Source organism: Hirundo rustica, chromosome Z (genome assembly GCF_015227805.2).
Source record: "Hirundo rustica isolate bHirRus1 chromosome Z, bHirRus1.pri.v3, whole genome shotgun sequence".
NCBI lineage: Eukaryota > Metazoa > Chordata > Aves > Passeriformes > Hirundinidae > Hirundo > Hirundo rustica.
This window is the reverse complement of record NC_053488.1, coordinates 33779216-33804754: the sequence shown is the minus strand read 5'-3', so window position 1 is coordinate 33804754 and position 25539 is coordinate 33779216. Positions and strand designations below refer to the sequence as shown.

General features: G+C 39.6%; 1 protein-coding gene across 1 annotated transcript in view; it reads right to left on the bottom strand.

Moving 5' to 3' along the window:
• Positions 1 to 21780: 21780 nt before the first annotated feature.
• The window catches only part of CNTLN (centlein), a 230962-nt gene continuing 227203 nt past the window's right edge, over positions 21781 to 25539 (bottom strand). Inside the window, 1 exon segment of the mRNA XM_058424186.1 lies at positions 21781 to 21882. Coding sequence (XP_058280169.1) covers positions 21781 to 21882 — 102 coding nt within the window.

Genomic DNA, 25539 nt, shown 5'->3' with positions numbered 1-25539 from the left:
CATCAGTAGGAATCTGCTGCCGTCCATCTTGCCACTTTACTCCCAGGAACGGGATCTCACAAGCTGGTCCCTTAAGTTTACTCTTCTTGAAAGAAAAACTGGCTTCCAGGAGGATCTGGATAATTTCCTTTCCCTTCTCAAACACTTCTGCTGCTGTGTTCCCCCACACAATGATGTCGTCAATATACTGTAGGTGCTCCAGAGCCTCACCCTTTTCCAGTGCAGCCTGGATCAGTCCATGGCAGATGGTGGGGCTGTGTTTCCACCCCTGGGGCAGTCAGTTCCAGGTGTACTGCACTCCCCTCCATGTGAAGGCAAACTGAGGCCTGCATTCTGCTGCCAAAGGAATGGAGAAAAATGCATTGGCAATGTCAATTGTGGCATACGATTTTGCTGCCTTGGACTCCAGCTCGTACTGGAGCTCCAACATGTCTGGCACGGCAGCGCTCAGTGGCGGTGTCACCTCATTCAATGCACGGTAGTCCACAGTCAATCTCCATTCTCCTTCAGATTTACGCACAGGCTAAATGGGGCTGTTGAAGGGTGAGTGGGTTTTGCTAACCACCCCTTGGCTCTCCAGCTCTTGAATCATCTTATGGATGGGAATCACAGCATCTCGAGTTGTCCTATACTGTCGGCGGTGCACTATAGAAGTGGCAATTGGTACCCGTTGCTCTTGAACTTTCAGGAGTCCTACTGCAGATGGATTCTCAGACAGTCCAGGCAAGGTGTTCAATTGCCGGATGCCCTCTGTCACTACAGCCGCTATCCCGAATGCCCACCTGAGTCCTTTCAGGCCTTTGAAACACCCACTTCAGAGGTAATCTATGCCCAAAATGCATGGGGCCTCTGGGCCAGTCACAATAGGGTGTTTCTCCCACTCCTTTCCAGTTAGGCTTACATCTGCTTCCACAAAAGTATAATCTTGTGATCCCCCTGTCACGCCAGAAACAGAGACAGATTCTGCCCCTACATGTCTTGATGGCATTAATGTGCACTGCGCACCAGTATCAACCAAGGCCTCATATTTTTGTGGTTCTGATGTGCCAGGCCAACGAATCCACACAGTCCAAAATACACGGTTTTCCCTAGCCTCTACCCGGCTGGAGGCAGGGCCCGTCTAAGCCTGGTTATCCTTCTTTCCTTGAGCATATGTCTTAGAGGTTCCTTCAAGGGGGTTGGACATGTCATCATCATCATGCCTGGCAGTTTGGCTACAGGCAACTGGAGCCGCTTCCCTTTTGGTGGAACTCCCTCTCTGAGTCTTGACTTCCTTCAATTCACGCACCCGTTGTGCCAGGGCAGCTGTAGATTTTCCATCCCATCTGTTCATATTTTCTCCACAATCCCGCAGGAGGAACCACAGCTCAGCACGTGGAGTGTATCCTCTCTCCCTAGCCGGGGAGCGTCTGCGTTGAGTACCAGAACCTCTGATCTGTTCTGCTGAGATTTGGAGAAGCTCCTCTCTAATCTCCTCCCTGAGTTTCTTATGATTCTCATCTATCTTATCCTCTAGTTTCTGTAGACGTGTTTCTACAGCTGCGATTCTAGTGTGTGTTGGGCCATGCACAGCATCTGCATATGCTCAGAGCTTCTTTGCCATATCAAGTGAGTCATTGAAAACCGATATAGTCACGGACAAAGACCCTCTAACTAGTTAAAGTTAGAAAGTGGTATGTTTATTCACCGGCAGGCAGCACAGGAGTCATCTCTGAAAGGCGTGGCCGCCCCAAACAAGGCTCTTTGCTCTCTGTTTATTTTCCAAGATCTTACATACAATACATATGCATAACCCCAGCACCTCCCATTCCTGCTCTGTATTAAAATGAGGCTATCAGTCCTTCACGCATGCGCAGTTCTTCTCTTGAATTTGGTCAGTGGTCTCTAATTGGGTCAGTGGTCTCAAAGGATGAAGTCAGGAGAGTCTTCATCAGGTCTCTGTGACCCTCTGGCACGATCCAAGGTCCCCTGCTTCGTGACTGATTGATACCAAGTCCAGGTGCTGGCCATTGTTCTTAGTGGCTTCAATCTGTTCTTATGATGGTTCACTTACTCCAATTTTTCTATAAACAAGCTCATAATATAACAGTTAGTTCTAGCTTGGGCATCTAATATAATCTAACTTACATTTTGATCAATATAAATTGCTTCTAACCCTTAGCTAAAATCTTAACTCTTTAAAGTTATGTCTCACAAGCACAGTCTCCTCCATGTCCTCCTGCTTCATTACTGCTAAAGCAGAAGCATATTCTAATCACCCGAGTCATGTAAGTTTTAGCCACATCACAGATGTACATGATACCAAGTCTGGGTTCCTAGTGTTTATATCATCTGAGAAAACCATCTCTGCCACTGCCATTTCTCTCAAGCATTGAATCCCTTGTTCTATGGTCTTCCATGGGGTTTGCTGCATATAGAGATCATCTGCACACAAGTATCTTTCTACCACACTTCCTAGGACCCCTACCCAGAGACTGCAAGGACTAGCCTCTCTCATCATCTCTTGGTCGATGACTGGATCATGTGACAGGGATCCCAGATGCCTCGCTTCAGTGCCGTCCAGAATTGTAGCCTCGCCTGCAGCATCCCAAAGATGGACTAACCAACTAATTATACATTCATCAGGTAATCTTTTCTTAGGCCCTGAAGGCCCTTCAGGGAAAAGGAATCAATGTTGGCTTCTGATCCTAGAAGTTTTGGCTTCTGATTTTGGTGAAGGTCCTTCTCTTGGGCCATCATCATCTACTGGTCAATCGGTTTTGACTGTGTGCTTCTTTGCCAGAGCAACTGCCAGGGGCTTAGGCTTACTGTCTGCTTTAGCTGCCAACTCAGGCTCAGGTTCTAGTTTAGCTGCTGGCTTCATAACTGGGGTGTTGGCTGCAGCCTGAGTGACTGGGGTAGCTGTTGATTTGTATCCCTTCCCCACTGCCTCTGTCTGCTGCCCTACAGTCTCTAGCAATGTGCGATAAGCATATGCCAGGGCCCAGCTTACTGCAGTGATCTTCTCCCCCTTAGAGCCATCATGGTACCTCTCTTTCAGGTATTTCCCCAGCTCCACTGGATTCTGAATTTGTTCCCGTGGAAAATCCCAGACTACAGGGTCAGAGAATTCCTTGAGGAGTTGGCCCATATCCTCCCATTCTCCACACCACTCAGGATTTCCTCTTCCTGGGTCAGGAGTTTATTAGGTTTTTATAAGAAGTTTATGTTATGGTTCATTTCACTGTATCCCCAATGTTGTAACCCTTTTTGTGTTGTCTGTATAACAAGGTGTTTTGTGTCAGTCCTCCTACCCCCCTTGCTCTGGGGCAGCCTGTCTGTCTCTCCAGGAGCCCTCCCAGATTGCGAAATCTCAGGGAGAGGGCTTCAGGAGATAGGTCCCCTGGGGGGAATTCCTTTCGCTTTGGATTTTAGTGGTCCAAGGCTTGGGGGTGGGCACACCTTGTTATCCTCTGAATTTCCTGATTTGTTGTCTTGTTTTATTCTCCCTGGAACCCCTCCCCCGCTTATAGGGGGTAGGAGGGAGGAAAAAACTCTCTCAGTGTCTCAGCCCCGGAGCTCTCAGCTCGGAGCTTGGAGCCTCTCTGCTCCTCAACTCTGGAGCTAATAAACATCTTTTAACCTGCTAAGCTGAGAGCCAGCCTTTTCTCTTCTGCTGCTGTCGCTGTCACAACACTTTTGGGGTCCATCTGCCAAGCCGAGAAGCCGAAACAAACCGGGACCATTCTGTGGCTGTGTTGACTCGAGCTAGCCAGAGGTCATCTCCCGCCGGGTGCGGGATGGAACCAGACACAGCCCCTCTAGGAATCTCAGCCTATATTTTAGAGAAGCTGCAGACTGTATAGAGGAGGCTTACCAGATGACATACCAGAAAGATGGTCTCTTTAACACTCAGGGGAAACTCAGCATTCTCCAACAATTATTTAACCAATTCAGAGGAGAAGAAGGAAACGAAAGACTGCAATGCTTCATCCTCTGCTCCTCCTCCCACAAACAGGGTGAATAACCATAACCATGACCCATACATAGTAGGAAAAGATCTCAGCACCTTTATAAACTTCCTACAAATTATTATCATTAAACCAAGGCCAATAGCTACCCTAATCCGTGTCCCTCTACTGTAAAAACTGCATATTAATGACAATATTGGGGCTATCTCTGGATATGCAAATAAACCTAAGGACCACAAAGGTATTAAGACCTCAAAGAAGCCTAAGGATCCAAAACACATCAAGGCCCCCACCCCAAGAGACATGAATTCGAGCAGCATAGTTACTGACTGCTAAATACCAATCAGTACAGGGTTTTTCCACTCTCTCGAGCCCCACATTGGGCACCAGGAAGTTTGTTCTGGTTTCAGGGAGTTTTTGGGAGAAACCCTCCAATGGGGGCCCCTCTCCCCTCCCCCAAGTGGTTTGGGAAAAGACTTCCTCAGAGAGAAGTGGAAAAAACCTGTTTATTAAACAGGCAAAGCACTCCCAGCACAATACCAGATGACAAGAGCTTCGTGCCGCTTACAGAGGGATAACAAACTTAAAAAGAGAAGGTCTCCTCTTGAAGATAGTCACTGTGTTCCATTGCTCTGTCTCCGCTGGCGCTGGGAGGAAAGGAGATGTGCAGGGCTGGTCTTGGTGGGGTGGGTCCCCTGTGGAGGCCCCCGGTGCTTCCCCCAGGTCCTTAGTCTGGAGAGGTTGGAACAATTCCGAGGAGAGGGCAAAAAAGGGAAAAAGAAAGGGAAAAAAACTTCAGCTATTCTACAGGGTCTAACTACGCTAGCACTAAACTAACTCGTTCCTGGGGAAAAAAACAAAATGAAAAAACAGAGCTTCTTTTGTCTTGCAGTGCTCCACTTCAAGGTCACTCCAAGGAGCAGAATTTTCCTGGGGAAAAACAAACCACACTTCCCCTCCCCTTTGCACCCAATAGACGATTGGGGGATACACAGTCACCCTGGGACAGAAAGGAAGAAAAGTTCTACAGATACAAACAATTTTTTTTGTCCTGGTAGAGTAAAACATTTTGAAACTCTGTGTCACAAAATACTTTTTAACACTGCTGTAGCAACAGTGGTGACCTTTTTTGTTCTTGCATTTGCTTTGGGTTTGATTTGGTTTTCATAGTGGTTTGTGTGTGTGCTTGTTTGTTTGTGTGTGTGTTTGTTTGTTTGTTTTAATGAGATGATGCAATCACTATTTTGAGAACTTATTGAAACAACACTTTGGGTACTACTTAATCCAAGACTTCCTGGAGACAACAATTTCTCTCTTGAATTTGAGACTGATTTGTTCTTTTGTGAACTAGGACCTCACAGGTCCTATGTGATGGTATACTTGCAGAAGGCACAAGAATAGTTTTGTGATGCTAAACTTTTACCATTTGTCTTGGGTTTGCATGGCAAGGTTTTGGTTGTTTTTGAAGTTTTGAGACGCTGCCAGAACCTTTCTTATGTCTGACAGAGCCAGGGCCAGCCCCCTGGTGACAGTGGCAGCTCCTCTGAGATAACCTGTGTAAGAAGTGGAGGGAGCGGGAGCAGAGCAAGGAGTGAAATCAAACCATGCAACAGCAACTGCAGCTGGAGAGAGGAGTGAGAGTCTGTGAGAGAAGCAGCCCTTCAGACACGAAGGTCAGTGGAGAAAAGGGGGAGGAAGTGCTCTGGGCACCAGAGCCGAGATTCCCCTGCAGCCCGTGCTGCAGACCATGATAAGGCAACTGTGGCACAGGGTGAAGGAGATAGCCAGCTACAACCCATGCAAAATCCCACACCAGAGCAGGAAATGCCCCCAAAAAGCTGTGACCCCATGGAAAGGAGCCCAGGCTGGAGCAGGTATGTGTCAAGACTGTCGATCCTGCAGGGAACCCATGCTGGAGCAGCCTGTTCTTGAATGGTGGCAAATCATGAGGGACTCACACTGAGTACCTGGTGAGGAACTGCAGCCTGTGGTAAGAATCCATGCTGAAAAAGTTCACAGGGAGCTCTCTCCCATGAGGAGGACACCACACTGGAGGAAGGGAAGAGACTGGAGGAAGGAGATATACAGATGAATTTTGAGCTAACCACAACCTCCATTTCCAGTGTACCTGTGCTGCTGTTGGGGAGGGGTAGATAAAAATGTGGAGAAAAGTTGAGCCTGAGAATATGGGAAGGATAAGGTGAAGGTATTTTAAGATTTTTTTTGTTTGTTTCTCATTATCCTACTCTGACTTGACTGACAAAAAATTAAGCCAGTTTCCCTAAGCTGAGTCTATTTTACCTGTGATAGTAATTGTTGAATAATCTCTTTCCGTCCTGATCCCAATCCATGAGACTTTCATAATATTTTCTCTCTCCTGTCCAGCTGAGGAGGGTAACGGTGGAGGGCACTGGGTATCCACCCAGAGTCGACCCAGCAGGCTATTACACTGCTGTGAGGTGACCTATAAAATCTGCAGTGTAGACATAGCCACAAGGTCAGAATCAGAGGTGGAGACATCTATACACCCAAAGGCTAAACTGAGGACTGTGTTTATAATGCTCAATATTTTAACAATGGGACCAGTTTGCCTGAACTCCTTTGCCCATGTCATATACAAATTAATTTGTTTTCGACAGGTTCCTAATTCTGCTTGCAGGATCTTCTCCTGCCCAAGCAGACTAAACATGCCTAAACAGATTTAAAGATGTTAGGCACACAACAACCAACAAGGACTGCTTTGATTTCTGTGTTGCTCAAAGTGAAATCTTTATTATATTTAAATCAAAATGGATTTTACATCTGTTGTCAAAAGTTCTGCCACATAGAAAAACCTGAATTTAAAAGCTCAGTATTAACAACTGAATATGGATGAGGTATCTTGCTGTACAAGGTAAACACAAGGTAAATAAATATCTAGCAGAAAGATTAAGACAAAGTTTCTGGCACTTTTTGCTTCTCCCCAGGCCTGTGTATTTTCTGCCTTCCCTCCTATCTCTTCTATGTTACGACAGACTGGATTTCTGCATTTGTACAACAGTCTGGACCAGGAAACTTACACAGCTGAAAAAAAGCCAAAGAAAAGGAAAAATGTTGAGTTCTCTTTTATTTAAATAGGTACTAGCACCAGGCCATAGACAGTAGCAGAATGTGCAGCCAAAGCAGGGAAGTAATGGAGAGATCATTACCTTAATTGCAGCCAGTTACTCTGTTGGTTTTGGGAGATTGTAAAACTACACTGCTTGATAATCACTTACAGAAGAAAGAAACACTAATGGGAACGATGGAGCAGCTAAAAGCCCAGATATGGTTTAAAATCTGTAGAGATGAGTACAGACTGGGTCTGTAGACAAAGGCGATGAAAAAATTTTAAAAAAAAACTTAACTTTGCAAGCATAATAAAGGATGATATTTGGTTTTGAAGCACTTGATAAAATAAATGCCTTTTAGTTGTTGGGCAGTGGTAACTGAATTTCATGAAACCAGTGAGAATAGCACTTCATACAAAAAGTGAAATGTAAGAAAAATGTCCTACTTTAAGGAAAGTGCAAAAAAGAGCATGTGGCTAACCTCATTAAAAAAGAAATGGTCTTATGATTTTTAAGGACTGAACACTTATTGAGAGAGCAGATCAGGAGCAGATTCTGGGACAAGAAGTTCAGAGATGTCATAGATCAGGTGACGTGGGGCGAATACAATGAATTTCTGACAGAGCAATAAGACTGTCAGGAATAGGACGTCAGAGTCTGTAATGAAGCTACACAAGATTTCACAGCACTCTCTAACTGAGCATGGAATTTGCCTTGGTGGGCAGCTGAGTCCTTAGATACTGTTCATTCACTACTACTCTGAGGGAATGAGGGAGAGAATTGGAAGAGTAAAAGTGAGAACTCACGGCTTGAGGAAAAAAAAAACAAAAACCAAACAAACAAAAAACCCAACAGATAAAGCAAAAGCTGTGCACTCAAAGAAATCAAAACAAGGAATTCATTCACCACTTCCCATGTGGTATTCAGCCATCCCCAGGAAAGCAGGACCTCATCACATTTAGCAATGACTTGGGAAGATCAAACACCATAACTTTCTCCTGCTCCCTCTCTCTCTCAATTTTTACTAACCAAGATAATCAACCAAGAAAAAAAAATCATAAGTTTACAAACATCAGCAAAGCATGTTCATGGTAAATATAGATGCTCAGATGAGTTCTGTCAATGGAAAAGGCTGTACAATTGTGGCACTTAGACATCAGACACTGGAGACAAAAACAGGGTCACAGCAAAAGAGAAAATATGGTAAAGAAGGCAAATAAAATACAGTGATGAGTCTATCCTGATGTAGCAATACCATCAGAATTTAAATAAATTAATAGTATTCTTTGTACTTTTGTCTTCTGCTACCTCTAGTAACAAAACCATGCTGTAAATGAACATTTTGTGAACAATTTGTGGGTTGAACAACCAGCAAGGTATACACTGCTCCTTTTGATTCCCTAAACTCAAAGATCTCAGCATTAGCCCATATTTAAAATTAACACAATTATTTATCCTGTGACTTGGGTTTGGTTAGGAATCAACACCTAAACCTTAGATCTATTCTTCATTAAAAACTGCTTCTTATGTGTGATTGTTTTCTTGGGTTTACAGTGGGTTATAACATTTTAATATAAATACTAGTAAGCAGTAAATAATAAGATGATCAGCATAGTTGTGGTCAAATAATTTTATCTAAGATTTTTTTTTTTTATCAATGAAATCTGATTTTTTTTTTTAAGCAGAGTTAGTACAGATAGCTTGAATGGGTGATGGTACGAAGCCTAGAATATATATAATACCTAGAATACATCTTAATATCAAGTTTATCTCCCACTAGTTAGCAAATTATTTATGCTGTTCCTTTTGCTTTAAGGTGATTGTTATGACAAATGAAGTCTACAAAAAGATGAGCTCATTAGGAAGAGTCAAGGGCATCAAGGAAGGATGTACAAGTATATTTCATTAAGCCAATAAAAATGATATATAAACCACTGCAATGTCAGAAACAATTTAAGGCTTCTCATTGTTGACCTATACTGAAAATTTCATGAGCATCGATCAGGATTATTTTGTGGGACAATCTATAGACATGTTACAATTGATTTATTTTCCTCTCCCTAGTTTGATGGACTTCCGTGTAACCCCTGTAAATCCATTGAATATTTCACAAGAAGGAAGGCTTCTTTTTCTATCCATCTACACTTCCTTTTAGATCAAGTAATTGTTTACTTAGGGACATCAGCAGCTGATGAAAAGGTGAGACACTTTTCATTCACTCATAGGAAAGTCACTGTATTTTTAGCAGTGTATCAGGATTTATGACTTCAAACTACAGACCATAATGAGGAGCATATTTATTTTGGTTTATGTGTGTGGCATTTCACACACTATAAAAAATATGCAGCAAAGAAGCACTCACAAGAACAATGAGTCACTATTGGTTTTTCAGTTGGCATGTTTCAGAAGAGTAGAGCTTGAAAGTGAATAACCATTACTTGTCCTTGTCCCTGTCACAAAATCTTTGTAAAAGTTTTGAGGGAATAAGGAGTTAAGGAATGACTCACTGATGTTAGACTTTTAAACTGGACAATCTAAAAAGGACGTTATGATGTTTGCATGTCACTTTATAAATTATATATATATATATTTTAAACCATATTCTATATTAGTGTGCTTTTTTCTTGGAAGTGTTTGTAAGACAAATTCTTAACTACTAAAAATTGCTTTTAAGTTTATCTCCTTGTTTTGGGCAATTTTCCCATCCTTATCATACCATCTTTACAAACTTCCAGCTCTTTGATCATAGATTCAAAACAATCTCTAGTCTCCTAGGTCAGGTATCTCATGTACAACCTACCAGCACAGAAGACTGCAAAAACATAGCATGACAGGCGAATCAAAATGTAGGAAAAGCAGTGTCAGTGCCCATCAGAAACAGGAACTCCACAGACTGTCATATGTTATTATGATCTGTGATTGGTGTGGTGCAGCACTGGAAAACACAGCTCTGGTTTTCATATCTGTCTTGGACTATGACTGACTCATTCCACACCTTTGCATGGACACAGTAGTCCTGTTGCAAAATTTCAGTTTTTGGATGTAAGACATAAATACTACTAGATCTTCTACTACTTTACATTTGTGAGTTGGCTATATGCAGTCATTTTAAATATAAATTACTACCCAGATGCTAATGCTAGTATGGTTCCAGATGCTGCTGCCATGTGCCAGTCTGCATCACACAAGATAAAAACTTCCTGGTCTCAGTAATTCTTGGACAAAGGTGCCGAAATTAGGCTTTGATTTGTTTATGTTATCAACAGAGAATCCTCCAGATTGAAGCCATAACTAAGACAGTGTTTTAGAGGCCACTGAAAGGTTGTGGAGAAATAAACTTGAAGTTTGCATAAACAGGAAGCTGGGAGACTTCATCCAGGTAATGACTGCTGTAAAAATTAAAATCTTAATATTATTACTGGGCTATGCTTACTGTTTGAGGATTTGTTGTTGGTGGTTTTTAGGGGTTTTGTTTGTTTGTTTGTTTGTTGTTTTTTGTTTTGTTTGAACTGAGCAGTCTCTGATACTTTACGTATCTCTGACAAAATATAGGATCATATTCCAATGTAGAACAAGCATCAAAACTAACAGCATGCAGTTAAGGACAGGACTAAAAATTAACCTTTGCATTTTCAAAAAGAAAAATGAAACAAGGGAAATACTTGTATTCCTTGCAGCATCAATTATGTTGCAAGGAATACAAGTATTTTCCCTGTTTGAAATATTATGGATTTTTTTAAAGGGAGTCAGGTGAAGAAATCAGCCCAACTCCTGCAGATGGCCTCTGTGTCATAGCAAACAACAAGGGACTTGACAAGGTGTTTGACATGTATAAATAGGAGGGATCCTGCCCTTTTATTGCTCTGCTAAACACAAGACTTCTGAAGACAGAAATTCTAAGAGTAAGAAAAATGCAAGACTTAAAAACCGGACTTGATGATTTCTTCCAAATCACCCCAAAATGGAATGGTTTAAAACTTTTATTCTGTAGAATACACATATGAGAAGGCGGGAGACCTTGACAGTCATCTGATTCTTGCATTGTAGCATCATTCTTTGTTCTTCATTCTTCTCACAGGGTCAGCTCTGAAGCAAGAGAATATTTAATACCCAGAGGACTTGTAGTGTGCTTAAAATTCAGTGCATGCTCAGTTCACGTCCTCATCTGGGTTACACCACTGCAAATTCTTCATATTAATGAACATTTTAAATAGAAGGCACATATTCAACTCTCAGCAAACTGCATATGTCACTCAGTAGGTAAGACAGGTTCACATGAGACCAGAGAGAAACTTAGCTTGCATTGTGTCAGGAGAGTTTGCATTCTGCCCTGAATTCTCAAAATATTTTTTTTTTAAATTGTCAATATATAAAGAGCTTGCTAAATTTCTGTCATAATGCCAGGATATATTCTGAATCAGATCTCACAGATGACTTACAAATCCTCTTTACACAGCACCTTAAAGAGATACTATTTTGGGAGAGGTTAATACCATGAAAACCCCTTATCCAGTTAGTACCCTGCAGAATGAAGCTTTGTAAGGGAATTTAGCCACTTCCGGTACCCTACTTGGCTTCATAGTGTGTACTTCAGAGCCATCCAGTGTTAGACATGAGGTCATTTACCTAAAAAAAGCAATCTGATACTTTAATACTTCAGTTCCTAATTTACCTTTCCCAGAGTATAGCACATATGTCCAATACACACTAATTTAAAATCTTGTGGAAACCTTAGTAGAAATCTTAATTTTTAAATTCAACTACAAGTTTGCAAGTGCTAAACATAGAAAAGGAAGAGGACCACAGTGATCTGAGAAATTCAGTGTCCTGAAAAAATAAAATATTTGACTCCTATTTCCCTTAGTGGCAGCTCATGTCAGTTGCAAACAATGTGCTTCTTGTTCATTCATTGTTAGAAATCTATATTATCTGTGGGGAAACGCTGTCTCCATATTAGAAGGCTGAGAACCTACTCTGTGGCTACTTCCTTCCACAGGAAGCCCCATTAAAAACTTCCTCTGAAGGATATAATTTTATTGGCAAAATATTTAAAGAAGTAACACTGCTTATTTTCCCTTTGAACTGACATACCATGGAATCTCTTCCATAAAGAAGGAACCATGGCATTTAATTTTGCTGTCTTTAAAGTTCATGATCTTCAGTCAGTGTTGAACTAATGTACTAAATTTTTTGAGGTCTAGATCAGATTAACACTTATCAACACTTATTCTTGTCAAATATAGATTACTTCTAAAGTAATAAATGAATGCAACAATAGCCACAACAATGACATACAATCATTAATTTCACAGCCATGTAACCATGACTGCAAAGGCTTGGAAAATCGGATTGGAAGCAGAGTAGGAGCCAAGAAAGAGTAAGGAATCAAAGCAGAGCTAGAAGAGAAGCAGCACATGGGAGCCTGATGGGCTGAAGTGGTAACTGAAATCTGCTCTGCGGGAAAAGCAAGAAAAAGTGCCTCAACCCAGGCAGAGCTATACCTCACGAATTCTTGTCTTGAGTCTTGTCTCCAGTCTTGTCTCCTGTTTGACTTTCCTGGGCTGATGCTGGACATGAGTCATCACTTCAGTTGCATGATGACATTGCAGGCTGTCACTCAATGCCTGCTCTCACAGCTCCTGGATCCATGTGCTGGAGGAGATTGTGTCCCTGGAGAAAGCATATTTCAGGGCCCAGGGAGGCCAGTGGGTGAACCCCAGCTCATACAGTATCAGTGCCAGAACATCAAACTCTCCTGTTCTAAACACCACAGTTTTCCAGAGCTACATCATGTCGTGTTTGTGCCACCTAGTACCCTCACAGGCTCTTTAGACCTGGGAAAACATGCATGAAAACAGAGAAATTGACAAGAGAAATTCCTTTCTTGAGTCAGACGTTCAAAGATAAGCAGTATGGAGAACACAGAATTGTACTTCCCAAATCAGTAAATTTCTGATGTATATGATATTCTGCTAGTGAAAAAAACAGATTTAATTTTTCATGTATTATTTTTCTTCAAAAGTTAAAAATTCGAATTTTTTAAAACAAGTCCAGAATCAGCAGCTTTACTATATGAACATTCCAAATTCAATTTAATAGAGATAGTGAGTTACATAAATAAGCATTCAACTAACCATTCACCCAAGCTTTTCTAGAAGGTCAATATTGTTCTCTAATTTGCATTCACAAAAGGTAGATCATACTAAAATATCAATGTTTTAGTGTAAAAATAATTAACTTTTCAACTGACACCTTCAAACCTTGATTTTCATGTGGATAAGATACAGCTCCCGTTTGCTACAGTTATTTCTGATGTGCGGTTATCAACAGAAGAAAAATTCCTTATAGAATAAAGGTTAACTCCTTCAAAAAAAACCAACCATGGATTCCTAACACAAAGTTGTAGCTAAGAGGGCAAATGTAGTCTGTGCATGTATAACTAGAAAAAGATCAAAGAGAATAAGGAAATAGCATTACATTTTTAATAATTATCATCAAATACTGATGTTATTACGTATTTTAAAATGTTTTCCTGCAGAATGAACAATGTGCAAAGATACATCCAAGATGCATTGTAAGGCTTGAGGTTCACTCATGCCCTTTGTCCCCACGTGCTCACCATGACTTATAAGTTCTGTCTAGCTCACAGCCTTCATTGCCAGCATGGAGGGATTTTTTTTTTTTTTTTTTTTTTTACACTCATAGATATCAGGCTTTGAGACAGAATAGAAAATTTCAATGGTAAATCTTGAACTGTGAGAATTCTTGATCATAGAGCTACTCTGCTAGGTTCTCTACTACATAATTGCTTCAGCTCAGCTTGAGTACTATTTCAAAATACAAATTGAAGTGGTTTATACTAAAAGTTCTGTTTTCCTCCACAACAAACAATCATGAAGGAAATCTGTCATCCCTCAAAATACAGGAATTGTCAAATTACAGACAGTGTTGTGTGATTTAATTACTGAGGGAGTTTTCCAATACCAGAAAAATTTCAAATCTGTGCTCTGCAGTAGGTTCAATAGGTCAGAGTCACTTTAACCTCTCCTTTAGACTATCTGATAGAGATTTAGAAATAGGCTCTTAATCTGATAATCTTATTCTTTCACAAAGATGGGAGCCTTAAATTTCCCCAACCTGTTAAACATGCTGCAAAGTAACTTTCACAGAATGCTGGTCTTATATATAGCTGAGCAAGCCGTGAATAATTCTCCACTTATCTCAGAAAGGTTGCTATCTTGACCTAAACCCCAAGATACTGAGACAATATTCTCAAAGAGCTGGACCCTTTGCTTACCTAGCTCTGGACCTATTTGGAGTCATATTCCCTTCAAATGCTAATTACATATCAATTTTAAATCATATGAAGCAATCCAATGGTGATGCACAAACTGTGTACAATGGTTCACAACTATGGAAATTAGCTTTTGTTTTCCTTGTTCTGATATTTGACTTGTAGTGTAGCTACATTTAAATTCAGTTGTAGAAGTGAAACAGAAAAGATAATTGAACTAGCTGAAGGTAAGACAGAATTAAAATTCAGACCTTCCTGTCTCCATAGCCTTTCTGCAATCCTGAAGATAAAAGCCAAAAACTTAACATAGTCGGCAATACAAATTAATTAATTTCTAAATATGTGATTATAGCAGAAGTCAAGAGGTGTTCCCAACTCTCAATCATTTATTATGCTACAAGATATTTCAAATAGCTACACACTGGGAATTCTCAAATCACTAATCAGGAAACCTCAAAAATAGATCCTTACTCTATGTATGAGAACATAGACACTACAGAGAAAAAATAATGCTTCCAACAGCTTTTTTCTTTTCAAGAATACAAAAAAATAAGACATTACATGATGACTACATGAATACTTTGGGACATTTTAAATCTTTCCTTGAACTTTTTCCTTTAGGTTTTACAGTTATACTTCAGTCTCATTTAGAATACCTAGCCTTGAAAATTGCAACCCATTCAGACAACGAGGGAGTCCAGAGGCACGTGGAGAGATTCACACAGTGCCTTCTCTAACAGAGAATCCTCAGTTCAGAAGAAGAAAATGGACCTCATTTGTATGAGACATCTACATTTAGGAAGACTTGTATCTTTATTTCTATCAAGGTGAATTAGGATTTGTGTGGGTTAAACAGATGGCACTACAGAAACATACCATGAGAAGTGACTATTGCTGGATAATTTGACTATAATTTTTACATTTTTGAGTACAAAATCATAGAATGGTTTGGGTTGGAAGGGACCTTAAAGATTTCATTCTCCTGCTGTGGGTAGGGACACCTTTCCACAGGTTGCTCAGAGTCCCATCCAGCCTGACCTTGAAAAATTCCAGGGATGGGGCATCCACAATTTCCCTGGACAATCTGTTCCAGTGTCTCACTACCCTCACAATAAAGAACTTCCTCCAAATATTTAACCTAAACATATTCTCCTTCAGCTTAAAGCCATTCCCCCTTGTCCTACTACTGCAACATACCCTTTCTCTCCAGCCTTCTTGCTGGCCCCCTTTAGGCACTGGAAGCCTGCTCTAAGGTTTCCTCAGAACCTCCTTTTCTCTACAATGAACCACCCCAACACTCTTTCTTCACAGGAAAGGTGCTCCAACCCTCAGATTATCTTTAAGGCTCTCAGTTATGCCTCGATCCCCTTGGAAGGTGTCATGGGTTAGTACAGTTTGTTTTTTAATTATAGAAAAATGTAAAATAATTCTCCAGGTCAGGACCTGGGAATTGCTTTAGAAGAGACAGGGACCTATCAGAGAGTTAGTTAGAATATTGACATCTGTTCTAACCACTGAAATTGTTGGCTACGACTTTGGGAAGTACCCTATAAAACCCCAGGAATTTCCCGTAGGCGGGTCTTTCTTCTTCTTCTTCCTTTGGCCCGAGAGAGACAGGTAACATCGAGCTGGGCCTGCGCTGCTCCCCTGCTTTTTGGGGGGAGCTGGCCTGAGGCCTGGCCGGATTCCATCGGCTCCCGGGTGAAGCGGGGGCAATGAGAGAGGTTGCTGTTTTTTAACAGCTACTTTCTTCAGACTTCTTTAGAGCAGGGAGAGATCTCTGCCAGGCCCCTGATAAGAGCTGTGGGCACCATTTGGGCTGAAGCCACCCTGATTTACACCGAGGGGTGGCTGAGAAGGCATTTATGATCCTGCCTGGTTTTTTGTGATTCCAGACTGCCCGGGTACTCCGATCTCTGATGTTTCTGTGAGTTCTTCCTCCCTCATCAGCTCGGCCTTGAACATCTAACACCATGAGCTACAGAGAGAGAGACAAAGACTCTGAGCAGATTTAACTCTTTCTTAGCAACATGAAACTTCCAGAGCTTAGCTCTTCTCTGAGAGAGTAAGAAAGGACAGAGTGAACATAAAGAACAACACCATAAAGTCAGTAGCAAGAGTGAAAAGACTATTGGGACAGAGGGTTGAAGAGTTGGTTGTTCTATTCTTACTTGAGCCATGGAAATGAACTCTTTATTTAGGTCATTCCTTTAAATCATGGGAAAGATATGCATTTGGGGAGATGATTGTTTTAATGTGTGTAGATTTAAGCAAAAGTGTTTGTGATGAACTAAGTAATATCCCATGAGATGCTTGAACAGAGATAAAGATGAGAAGCCCCCTGTGCCAGTGAAGAAGTGAGAAGATATCTCTGTACCTCGAAGTGAAAAATCCTTTGCTTTGGAGTTATTCATCTTTAAAAGGTGACACCCCAGTATGCAAAAGTCTAAGACCCATGACCCATAAGCAGCTTGGGAACCTGCTCCTGGGAGGGGTCACAAAGGCAGGTTTCTCCTGGCGGTTGTTTTTGTGACAGTTTAAATAACCTACAAGAGAACTGTCCTAAGTTGTCAGTGGGATCCATGACTCTTAAGAGAGACTCTTCCCCTAATGAATTGATGAAAGACTATTGTCAGATAGTGAAACTGACTGAAAATTACAAGTTTTGTCTCTTTATGTTGTTTTGTAAGAAAGTGAACAGTTTGTAAGGGGAGGGAAAAGTGTTTTTTGAAGTTTCATTCCATTTTAGTTATTTTTCCAACTTTCTGCTTTTCTATTCTGTTACTCTGTATTAATAAACTATTTGTTAATTTTAAAGTTGAGCCTGCTTTTTTTTTCTCCTAGTCTCTCTCTCTCAAAAAGAGTAAGTACCAAGACCATAATTTAGTGAACGTGAAACCACTACAGAAGGTTTAGGAGAACGTTGTTTAATTCACTCTGAGCATTGTGGGAAATTTTAAAACACCAACAAAGTAAGTAAGGCACTTCACAAACCTGAACTTAGAAAACTACAATTAACAAACTTCAACATATCCAGACACAGCAAGGCACTTACTAAGGCATTGACTGGAATTTTTTTTTACTCTGGCTTACATTGTATTTTGAGAAAAAGTTAGGAGAAGAAAGAGAGAAAGAATGAGAGAGAAAGGAAGGATAATGGTAGAAAAAAACATAACCACCTGTGGATCCATCAGCGAGACTTCATTGTTGCAATTTCAATGTCCATTGGTCACAGTGACTGTCACATTCTTTCTCAATCTGCGGTAGGAGACCATGGAATACAAAGTTCACCTTGTCAACACCCAGGAACTTCCCCTGGGGTGTAGACTTTTACACTGCCTGAGGCAACTGTGAATGATACTGTAAAACTGTGGATCATGCCCAAACCTCTGGTGGAAGGCCTCAGAAATTACTCTGGGGGCGTTTTGGGGGACTTTGATGGTTTGTGACATTGTCTCTCATGTCAGCATAATAGAACCAATTACACTCCATCAGAAGGGATGAATAATGTGAAATGTCCCAGCAACTTTTACTGGCAGGAGCGGAGAGAGTTTTACTACTGAGCCAGTTGTGCAAGGGATGACACTGCTGGAATTAAAAGCATTATCCCACCTCACAGGATCTGCTTATCAGCCGCTTCCCTTATCTAGCTCAAACCCCAGCTTCTTGCTAAGCAAAGGTTTATTTGTCATGGCCATCCTCTGGTGCTCACACCCCTGTACACGGGTTGTTTCCTTGAGCATCGACAGCAAAACACCTGATTGTTTGAGACATTAACTATTAACGTTTCAGCCTCTCACACCCTCGTGTGTACCTGAGAGTGCATAATGAAGATTTTTGAAGGGGCTAAACCTATAAACAACTTTGAAGCACCATACGACTTTGCGTATTTCATATTTAATGAATGTGCACATAAACACACACACACACACACACACACACAGAGGCACGTGCGAGTTTGTGTATATATATACACGTACATTTTTTTATGAATATACAAATTGCAGTATCTCACCCTTATGTCACTGTATGCAATGACCGTGAACAGCCCATTAATTTCACATGCACGGGTGTCAGCTGTGCCTGCCCGAGGGACCGTGTGCCTGCCACAGAATCCCAGGGACTGCAGGGATCAAAGCACCGAGCCCATTTTTGGGGGAAGTTTGCCATCTAGAGGCCGTATCAGGCAGCACGAGGAGAGAAAACTACCTTAACAAAATAAAAACAAAGTGGGTGTCCGTAGGCATAGTTAGTTAAAAAGAGCACTGCCTTTAATATATTTAATGTTTAGATTCATTAGCAATATCATCATGAAAGTGTTGAGCTAATGTTTCTCTCCAAATCAGAATCAGTTCTTCACTCAGTGTAATGAGCTTGGTTCTAGTGTAAGGGGATTTTTAAAATATTCATAAAATATAACCAAAATAATTATTTTAATATTTTTGCAGTAATAAGGATATTTTCAGAGACCATATTCTGCTCTACTGGTGCAGGAAAGATCAAATAAGTAGTAAAAACAAGTATGTTCATCTCAGAGAGAACTCAACATTTGTATCAGCAAAAGGCAAACATTTATTTTCTTTGGACTACCATCCTTTTTGTTGTCCTTACAAGGATATCTCAAACTACATGACTTTTTGTCTCTGAAAAAATGTTGACTAGTATTTCCATTTTTGTTTATTTATATCAAATTAGAGAAGAAAATATTTTTTTTTTACTGAAAATACCATTAAAATACCTTTAAAAGATTGAGAAAGATCTTCAAAGATATTTGGAAAACTCTCCATCGAAGTTTTCAGAAATACAGCAGTGTTATACTTTCAGAAGCATTTGTGCATAAATCTGTTTCCAGCTGGGTTTAATGATTTCATTTTGCTCTCTCTTTTCAGATGAAGCAAAAAATAATTTGGTTATGGAGTGTTCTTGTTTGCTTTTGTACCAAGAAATGATGTCTCTTTTTATGTGGTGGTGCAAAAGTTATTTTATTAGGTTTTTAAGTGTTTTATATAATTAATTTACAGGCTTTTTAATAAGAAGTTTTGTAAAATGGTTTGTTCCCTGTACCCCTGTTCTTCCCAATGGTTCTTACCCCTTATATTACTGTCAATCCCCTCTCTCTCTCCTTGGATGCCCTGTCACCTCGGGACCCTTCTCCGAATTCTGGAAAGTTCCAGGGAGGATGTCAAGTGATAGGCTGGTGCCTGGGGAATCCCCTCTCTCCCATCGTGGAGTGGTTCTCCTGTTGAATGTTTACATCCCTAGTTCCACCCTGAGTTAACCTGGTTGGTTATCTGTTGGTTATCTGTTACCACCTCTTGTTCCCCCCCCCGTTTAAAAGTTACTGCCCGACCATTGTATGGGGTCTCTCTTGAGCAGCAGTGGTCAGATGTGGAGTTCCCGTTTGGTCTCCCCCAAAATAAAACCCTGTTAATCCTACTCCGAGTCACCTTTCTATCTGTCACCGTGGTCGTGACTACCAACAAGTCCATCACAGGGTGTAGGGAACCAAGATCCCACCGGGAGGAGAGAGCTAGTCGAACTAGGGAATCCAGCCCAAAAGCGCGTGTGCCGCGGCGTGGGACTGAGCTAGCCCCTGAGCCTGCACTTCCACGTGCAGAGTGGACACCACGACATTTGTACCCAGTTGCCAAGGAGATACAGAACTTTGCAGTGGCAGTAAAGCAAGATGTTTAAGTTATGAGAAAAATACAGTAGTCTGTAAAATTCCTTCTTTTTGAGACATATTTGCAGCATGAATTAGCTAATGCTCCCTGCCTTTTTACTGCGACAAAAGATCAAGAGTTAAAGACCAGCACCACAATCAGATTTGCACCAGCAGGTGTTTGGCAACGTGGAAATGAAGACAATGGGGTTAGTTTTCAGAGATTTTTGGCCTCCTGAAGCTCTTTTAATAAGCTGCCATTTTGTTGAAATTATGTTCAAATACATCTTGCTGGAATTACTATGGAACAACATAAGAGCATGTTTTCCACATCTCTTGATGGATTTATCTTCCTTAATTTTTGTTGTCATTATTTTATTGGCATTGGAGTCCATGTAAATTTTTAGCTTATGTAAAACCTGAGGCAAACCATTCCAACAGCTCAGTTTCATTTGCATGTGAGCAGCATTCTTCAGTTTACTTTGAATATATTTCACATCATTTCATACAATGGCCCTTACTTCTTGCATTGAAAATGTGGTGGTCAACCTTTTCTAAAGATGTGGCAGGTTTTTTGATATAGGAGTAGTTCCCAGTTTTAATTTACAGGTGCAGGTGGAGTATGTTTGCATGATTTTCTCTAATTCCAATAAAAAAATCTCTCAAGCCCCTGTGTTCACCAGGTGCAACTGAGGAGGAATTTAGAGATGTCTTCCTTTTGTCAAAGACACCAAATAGTGAGCTCCATAAATTAGAAGATACATAATTACATCCTAGCAAAAGCACTGGAGTGACATTCAGAAAACCTCTGTTTCACACTGCATTCAAATTAACTTAGTCTAAATAGATCTTTATTCTGATTTCCCACCCAGTATGGATAAATCATTATCCATTTGTTGTAAAACAACTTGATATCCATAAATGAGACATATATAAGAGCTAAGCATTATTAACACATGAACTCAGAAACCTGTATCTTGTTTTTTATCAGGTGGGTTTGTCCAGAGGAATTCAAACTCTAAGATCAAAAATGTGAAGAAGCAGCAATTATTTATTTGTAATCTTGATGGAAAAAACTGACTAAAACTCTACACTACTTTCCCAAGGCAAGTAAGAGCTTGTAACTCCTTGTTAGCTGGAAAAGATCTACTAGTGAAAAAAAATAGTTGAAAAAAAATTATTTAATTTTATAAATACATTGCACACATTATGCTCCAGTATGCTCAGAATACAGCTTTTTCTGTGTTATTCCACACAGAATATTTTTATTTCTACAATAATTCATTTTTTCTTACATAAAAATGTATCTTTTAATGTAACATATATCATAAAGTTGGGCTTTACAAAGAAGCTAAAAGAAATTAGTTATTCAAAATCCCAGTGACATTCCCAGTTCCTTTGTAAATCCTACTTCTACTGTTCTGATTAGTACAATCAGGTGTTACTTGGCTGCTTTTTGTTCTTTCAAAATTGTACAGATGTGTATTAGTCATAGCAAAGACATCCTCTCTCTACAAAGCCTGCATGTGTTTACTGCCAACGCATTTCAAGGAAAATAATTTTGGGCTTTGCATTGATTTGCAGCAATTTTTCTCTTCAGGAATCAAATACCACACTGCTTTCTAATAGCAATTTAATTAATTCCTCTTGTTCAACAATTAATTAGTTCATGGTTTCTGTGTATGTATTGAACATGCATATTGACAGTTCTTTAGGAGAAGATGAAAGACATGAGGAAACAGCACACATTTTAGTCACACTTTGCAAATATAAATCTTAGCAATATCATACAGTGAGCTTCATGAGGGAGCTGTACTTTTCTATCAATTTCTTCTTCTCATTTAATTTTTCCAGAACAGCATCCATTAAGTATGAGGCAAAAGGAAACTAAAAAAGAAATAGAGTAAGAAAAATTATCATTGAACTGTATTTTCTTCCTGTGAAATACATTTATTAAATATCTTTAAACTATCAGATTTCACTTAGTTCTGACAACTACCACAGACACGTATCTGATCTTTAAAGTTCATCTACCTGGTTAGTGTCTGAAAATTTGCTCTCTATCATAAAAATGATAAAAGAGCAATGTAAAGTGAAAAAAAGATAAACTCCTTATTGAACTATTCATGCTTTACTGACCATGTTAATGATGTAAACTGCAGTACCAGCATCTCTGTCATTTATCTTCAATCAGCTGATCAATAAAAGGTTACAGTCACCTCTAGGGCATGCAGAAATGGTAGTGTATGAGTGCAAGTTCACTATTCTCAGGAGGATGAGACAGAACTACCAGTATAATTCTCAATGCTGTAGCAAATTGCCTTATACTCACACACAAAACCTTCTAAATAATTAAAACAAAACAACCAACCAACCAACAAAACAAACAAACAGAAAACCCCCAAGAAATAGAAAAACCCAACATAACAAAACAATAACAAAAGCCCAAATTGAACTAAACAAAACAAACAACCAAACCCAAACAAAACAAAACAAACAAAAAAAAAAACCAACAGCAAACCCCCAAAACATAACAAACAAGACCATAAAAGGACCTCTCACAGCAAAGAAAAATCACAAACCTCTAACTGCATTAATTGGAATATGACACAAATGCCTGCTTCTCTAAAATCATGATACCAAAAAATTGTATTGATATATGTACAGAGAAAAATTAAAACCTCTTTTAACTTCTCTGATACAAAAGATGCATTTACACAACCAGAGTCTTCAAAGGAGATTTGGTGTATTTTTCAGTGTCATCGCTATAATGCTTGAAGAGGTTTTCTTTCAAAGTCTTGGTATGTCAGTGCACTGCTTGCTGAGAAGTATTTTTAGAGGTGGTACAGAACAGTGGTCCTGGCAGCTCCATCCAGAGTGGCCAGTGCTGTGCCAGAGGCAAGTTCTGTTGAAAAGTCTCTATCAGCTTCACAGAACTTTGTCAGCTTACTGAACACACAGCTAAGGCCAGTGGTAACTGAGGGGTCAGTACCACACCAGAAGTAACAGCTCATTCAGAAGAAGAGATAATTTTGCATTATAAAGCCACCAGAAATAAATAAGATAAAATATAGAAGCTGGTGGAGCAAGCTGCTGGCCAATCATCATTTTCTGCTTTTCACAACTTCAGTTCAAGCAACACTTTTCCATCTAGAACTCCTGTCTAGTTCCACACTTGAGTATTGCTGCTCTAGTTTCAAATTTTCACTTCTCTATTCCACCTGAAAGAGAAAATTATATGGTCCTTTCACCAGATAGAGTAGTGCTTGTTTCCTAGGTAGACACAAAACAAAAAGCACAAAAGAAACAAATAAAACCCCCAGACATAAAAGCACATCAATTACACAATGTAACATTTGAACTAATATATAGACATGAATTTATATACTGATATTTATAATTGATAACAAATAAAAAAAATCTAAAAAAGGAAAATCTTGGTAATAGAAGGCATGTGTGGTGAAGAGATACAATGACAATCCTATGTGCTGCTCAACAGTCATTTTGTAGTTACAGAAAGAGGACAACCATATGTTGTGAAACAAATATATTTCCTTTTTCTACAGGAAAGGAGTTTTCAAGGGCTGGTGCTTACTGGCCAGACACATCTCCATCCGTCATAAATAACTTACGTGTGTGGTAAGAAATTTTGAGAAGACATCTACACCTGTCAGCTTTCTCCTGTGTGCTGTTGTGATGACTTTTTGGGGAATAGAGGGCTCAAATTCACTGAGCACAAATCTATTCAGTTTAATATAAGACACAATCTTATCTGAAATTCTGGGACACTTTCTTGCTACTTTGCTTTAAAAACACTGACTCCAGCATCCTGTTTACTCTAATTTCTCTCCCTCCTTTTATAGGTATGTTTTTTATGAGAACACTCTATTATTACCTACAAGTCTCTAATTATTGCCAGCTTGACTACATCCATTTCTGATATATTTCAACTCCTTAATGCTGTGCCTGAGATGGATGGCTTCTTATTGATGTCTCTGGCCTATATCATTCTAACTACATTTTACTTACTGCTCACTACTCTCTGTGGCTTCCATGTCATAGCAAAGTGATCTTTCAAGAACTCTTGCGATTTAAGTGATTCATTTAAATCAAGATCATTTGAAAGTGGAACATTATGTCATTCTTTCAACAATTTGTTGAAAGAGACAGTGCTCTATGTTTTTCTCTGGTTTTCTTTCCTTATACCCAGAACTGGATCATCTCTACAGTCTTAATCTTTAATAGGAGCTTGTCAGATTTACTTTTAATGATGGTTCTGTAACTATCCTGGGAAACCTCCCTCTACGTTTCTCCCCACAACTCCACAACCATTGAAGTAATGTCTACTCTGAAGCACTCGCCCCAGCTTCAAAACCTGCCATATACTTGGGGAAGGCTTTGGAAGTTCAGTGAATGCTAAGTGCACACCTAAGGAGTGAAAGCTTGTTTTTACCATTGATAATTAGATATTTTTAATACAGAATGATACTTCTTTCAGATTTTTTACAATTATCTGTGCCACAACCCACTTAACATTAATTGTGGTGATCCTAAATCAGTACATTATGGTAGACTTTAACAGAAGTAGTATTTAATTGATCCGTATGATTTAACATTTGAATGTGCAAACTACTTCTGGATTAAAATAATTTTATTTATTTATTTGACTTCCCAGATTCACAAATTTCTTCTTTGATAGTAGGAAGTTATATGAATGAAAGGCATGTTTCTTGCACAACTTATCAGACACATTTCTTGATGTATGGATAAATGTAAGGTAATGTAATCCTAAAGAGTCAGAAATAGTGACAGTTAATTCTCCTTCTATCACTTATTTATTCTGACCCTTCGTTTGCTTCTTCTGGAGACCCCTTCTGTAAAGGATAAACTAGTAATATTTACTGACCTTAAAACCACACATCTGAGTCTCTGTCAGCACATCTGCATAAATATACACCAATCTGCTAGTGAAAAGTCTTATAATTAATGCAAGGCAATGATTTGCTCTAATGAGACACAGCATCTCCATTTCCAAGTGCAGCTTTACTTCAGCTTCTGCTTCACAAACTCTAAAATGTGTTAGCATAAAAATAAAAGTATTTAGGTTTTGGAATATACAAATTAGTGGTTACAACTATTTCACATCTCCCTATATGAATCATCAGTGTAATAAATTTTCCCAACAAAAAACTATCCAAAAACACTGCAGAGCTGCCTTAGACTGAATTAAGTGAAAAACAATTTGAAATAAAACTAGTCACTAAGACCAATAACTAAAACATCCTAATTTCACTAAAAAACAATAGTCAAAATTAAAAAAAAAAAAAAAAAGGAAGTGCTTCTTTTTTGTTGTTGTTGTCTTTTGACTTATTCTTTACTCCTACTCTGCTCCATGGTAGCTGTCATTATATAAATATATATGGGCCTCTCAGTATTTTTATCCTGAGCGACCAAGCCAATTTCTCCTTGTTTTCAGCTCAGGATGAGTGATATAATTTGTTTGTGTGCATGAGATAAAACATAGATTTATCTGTGCACTTTGTC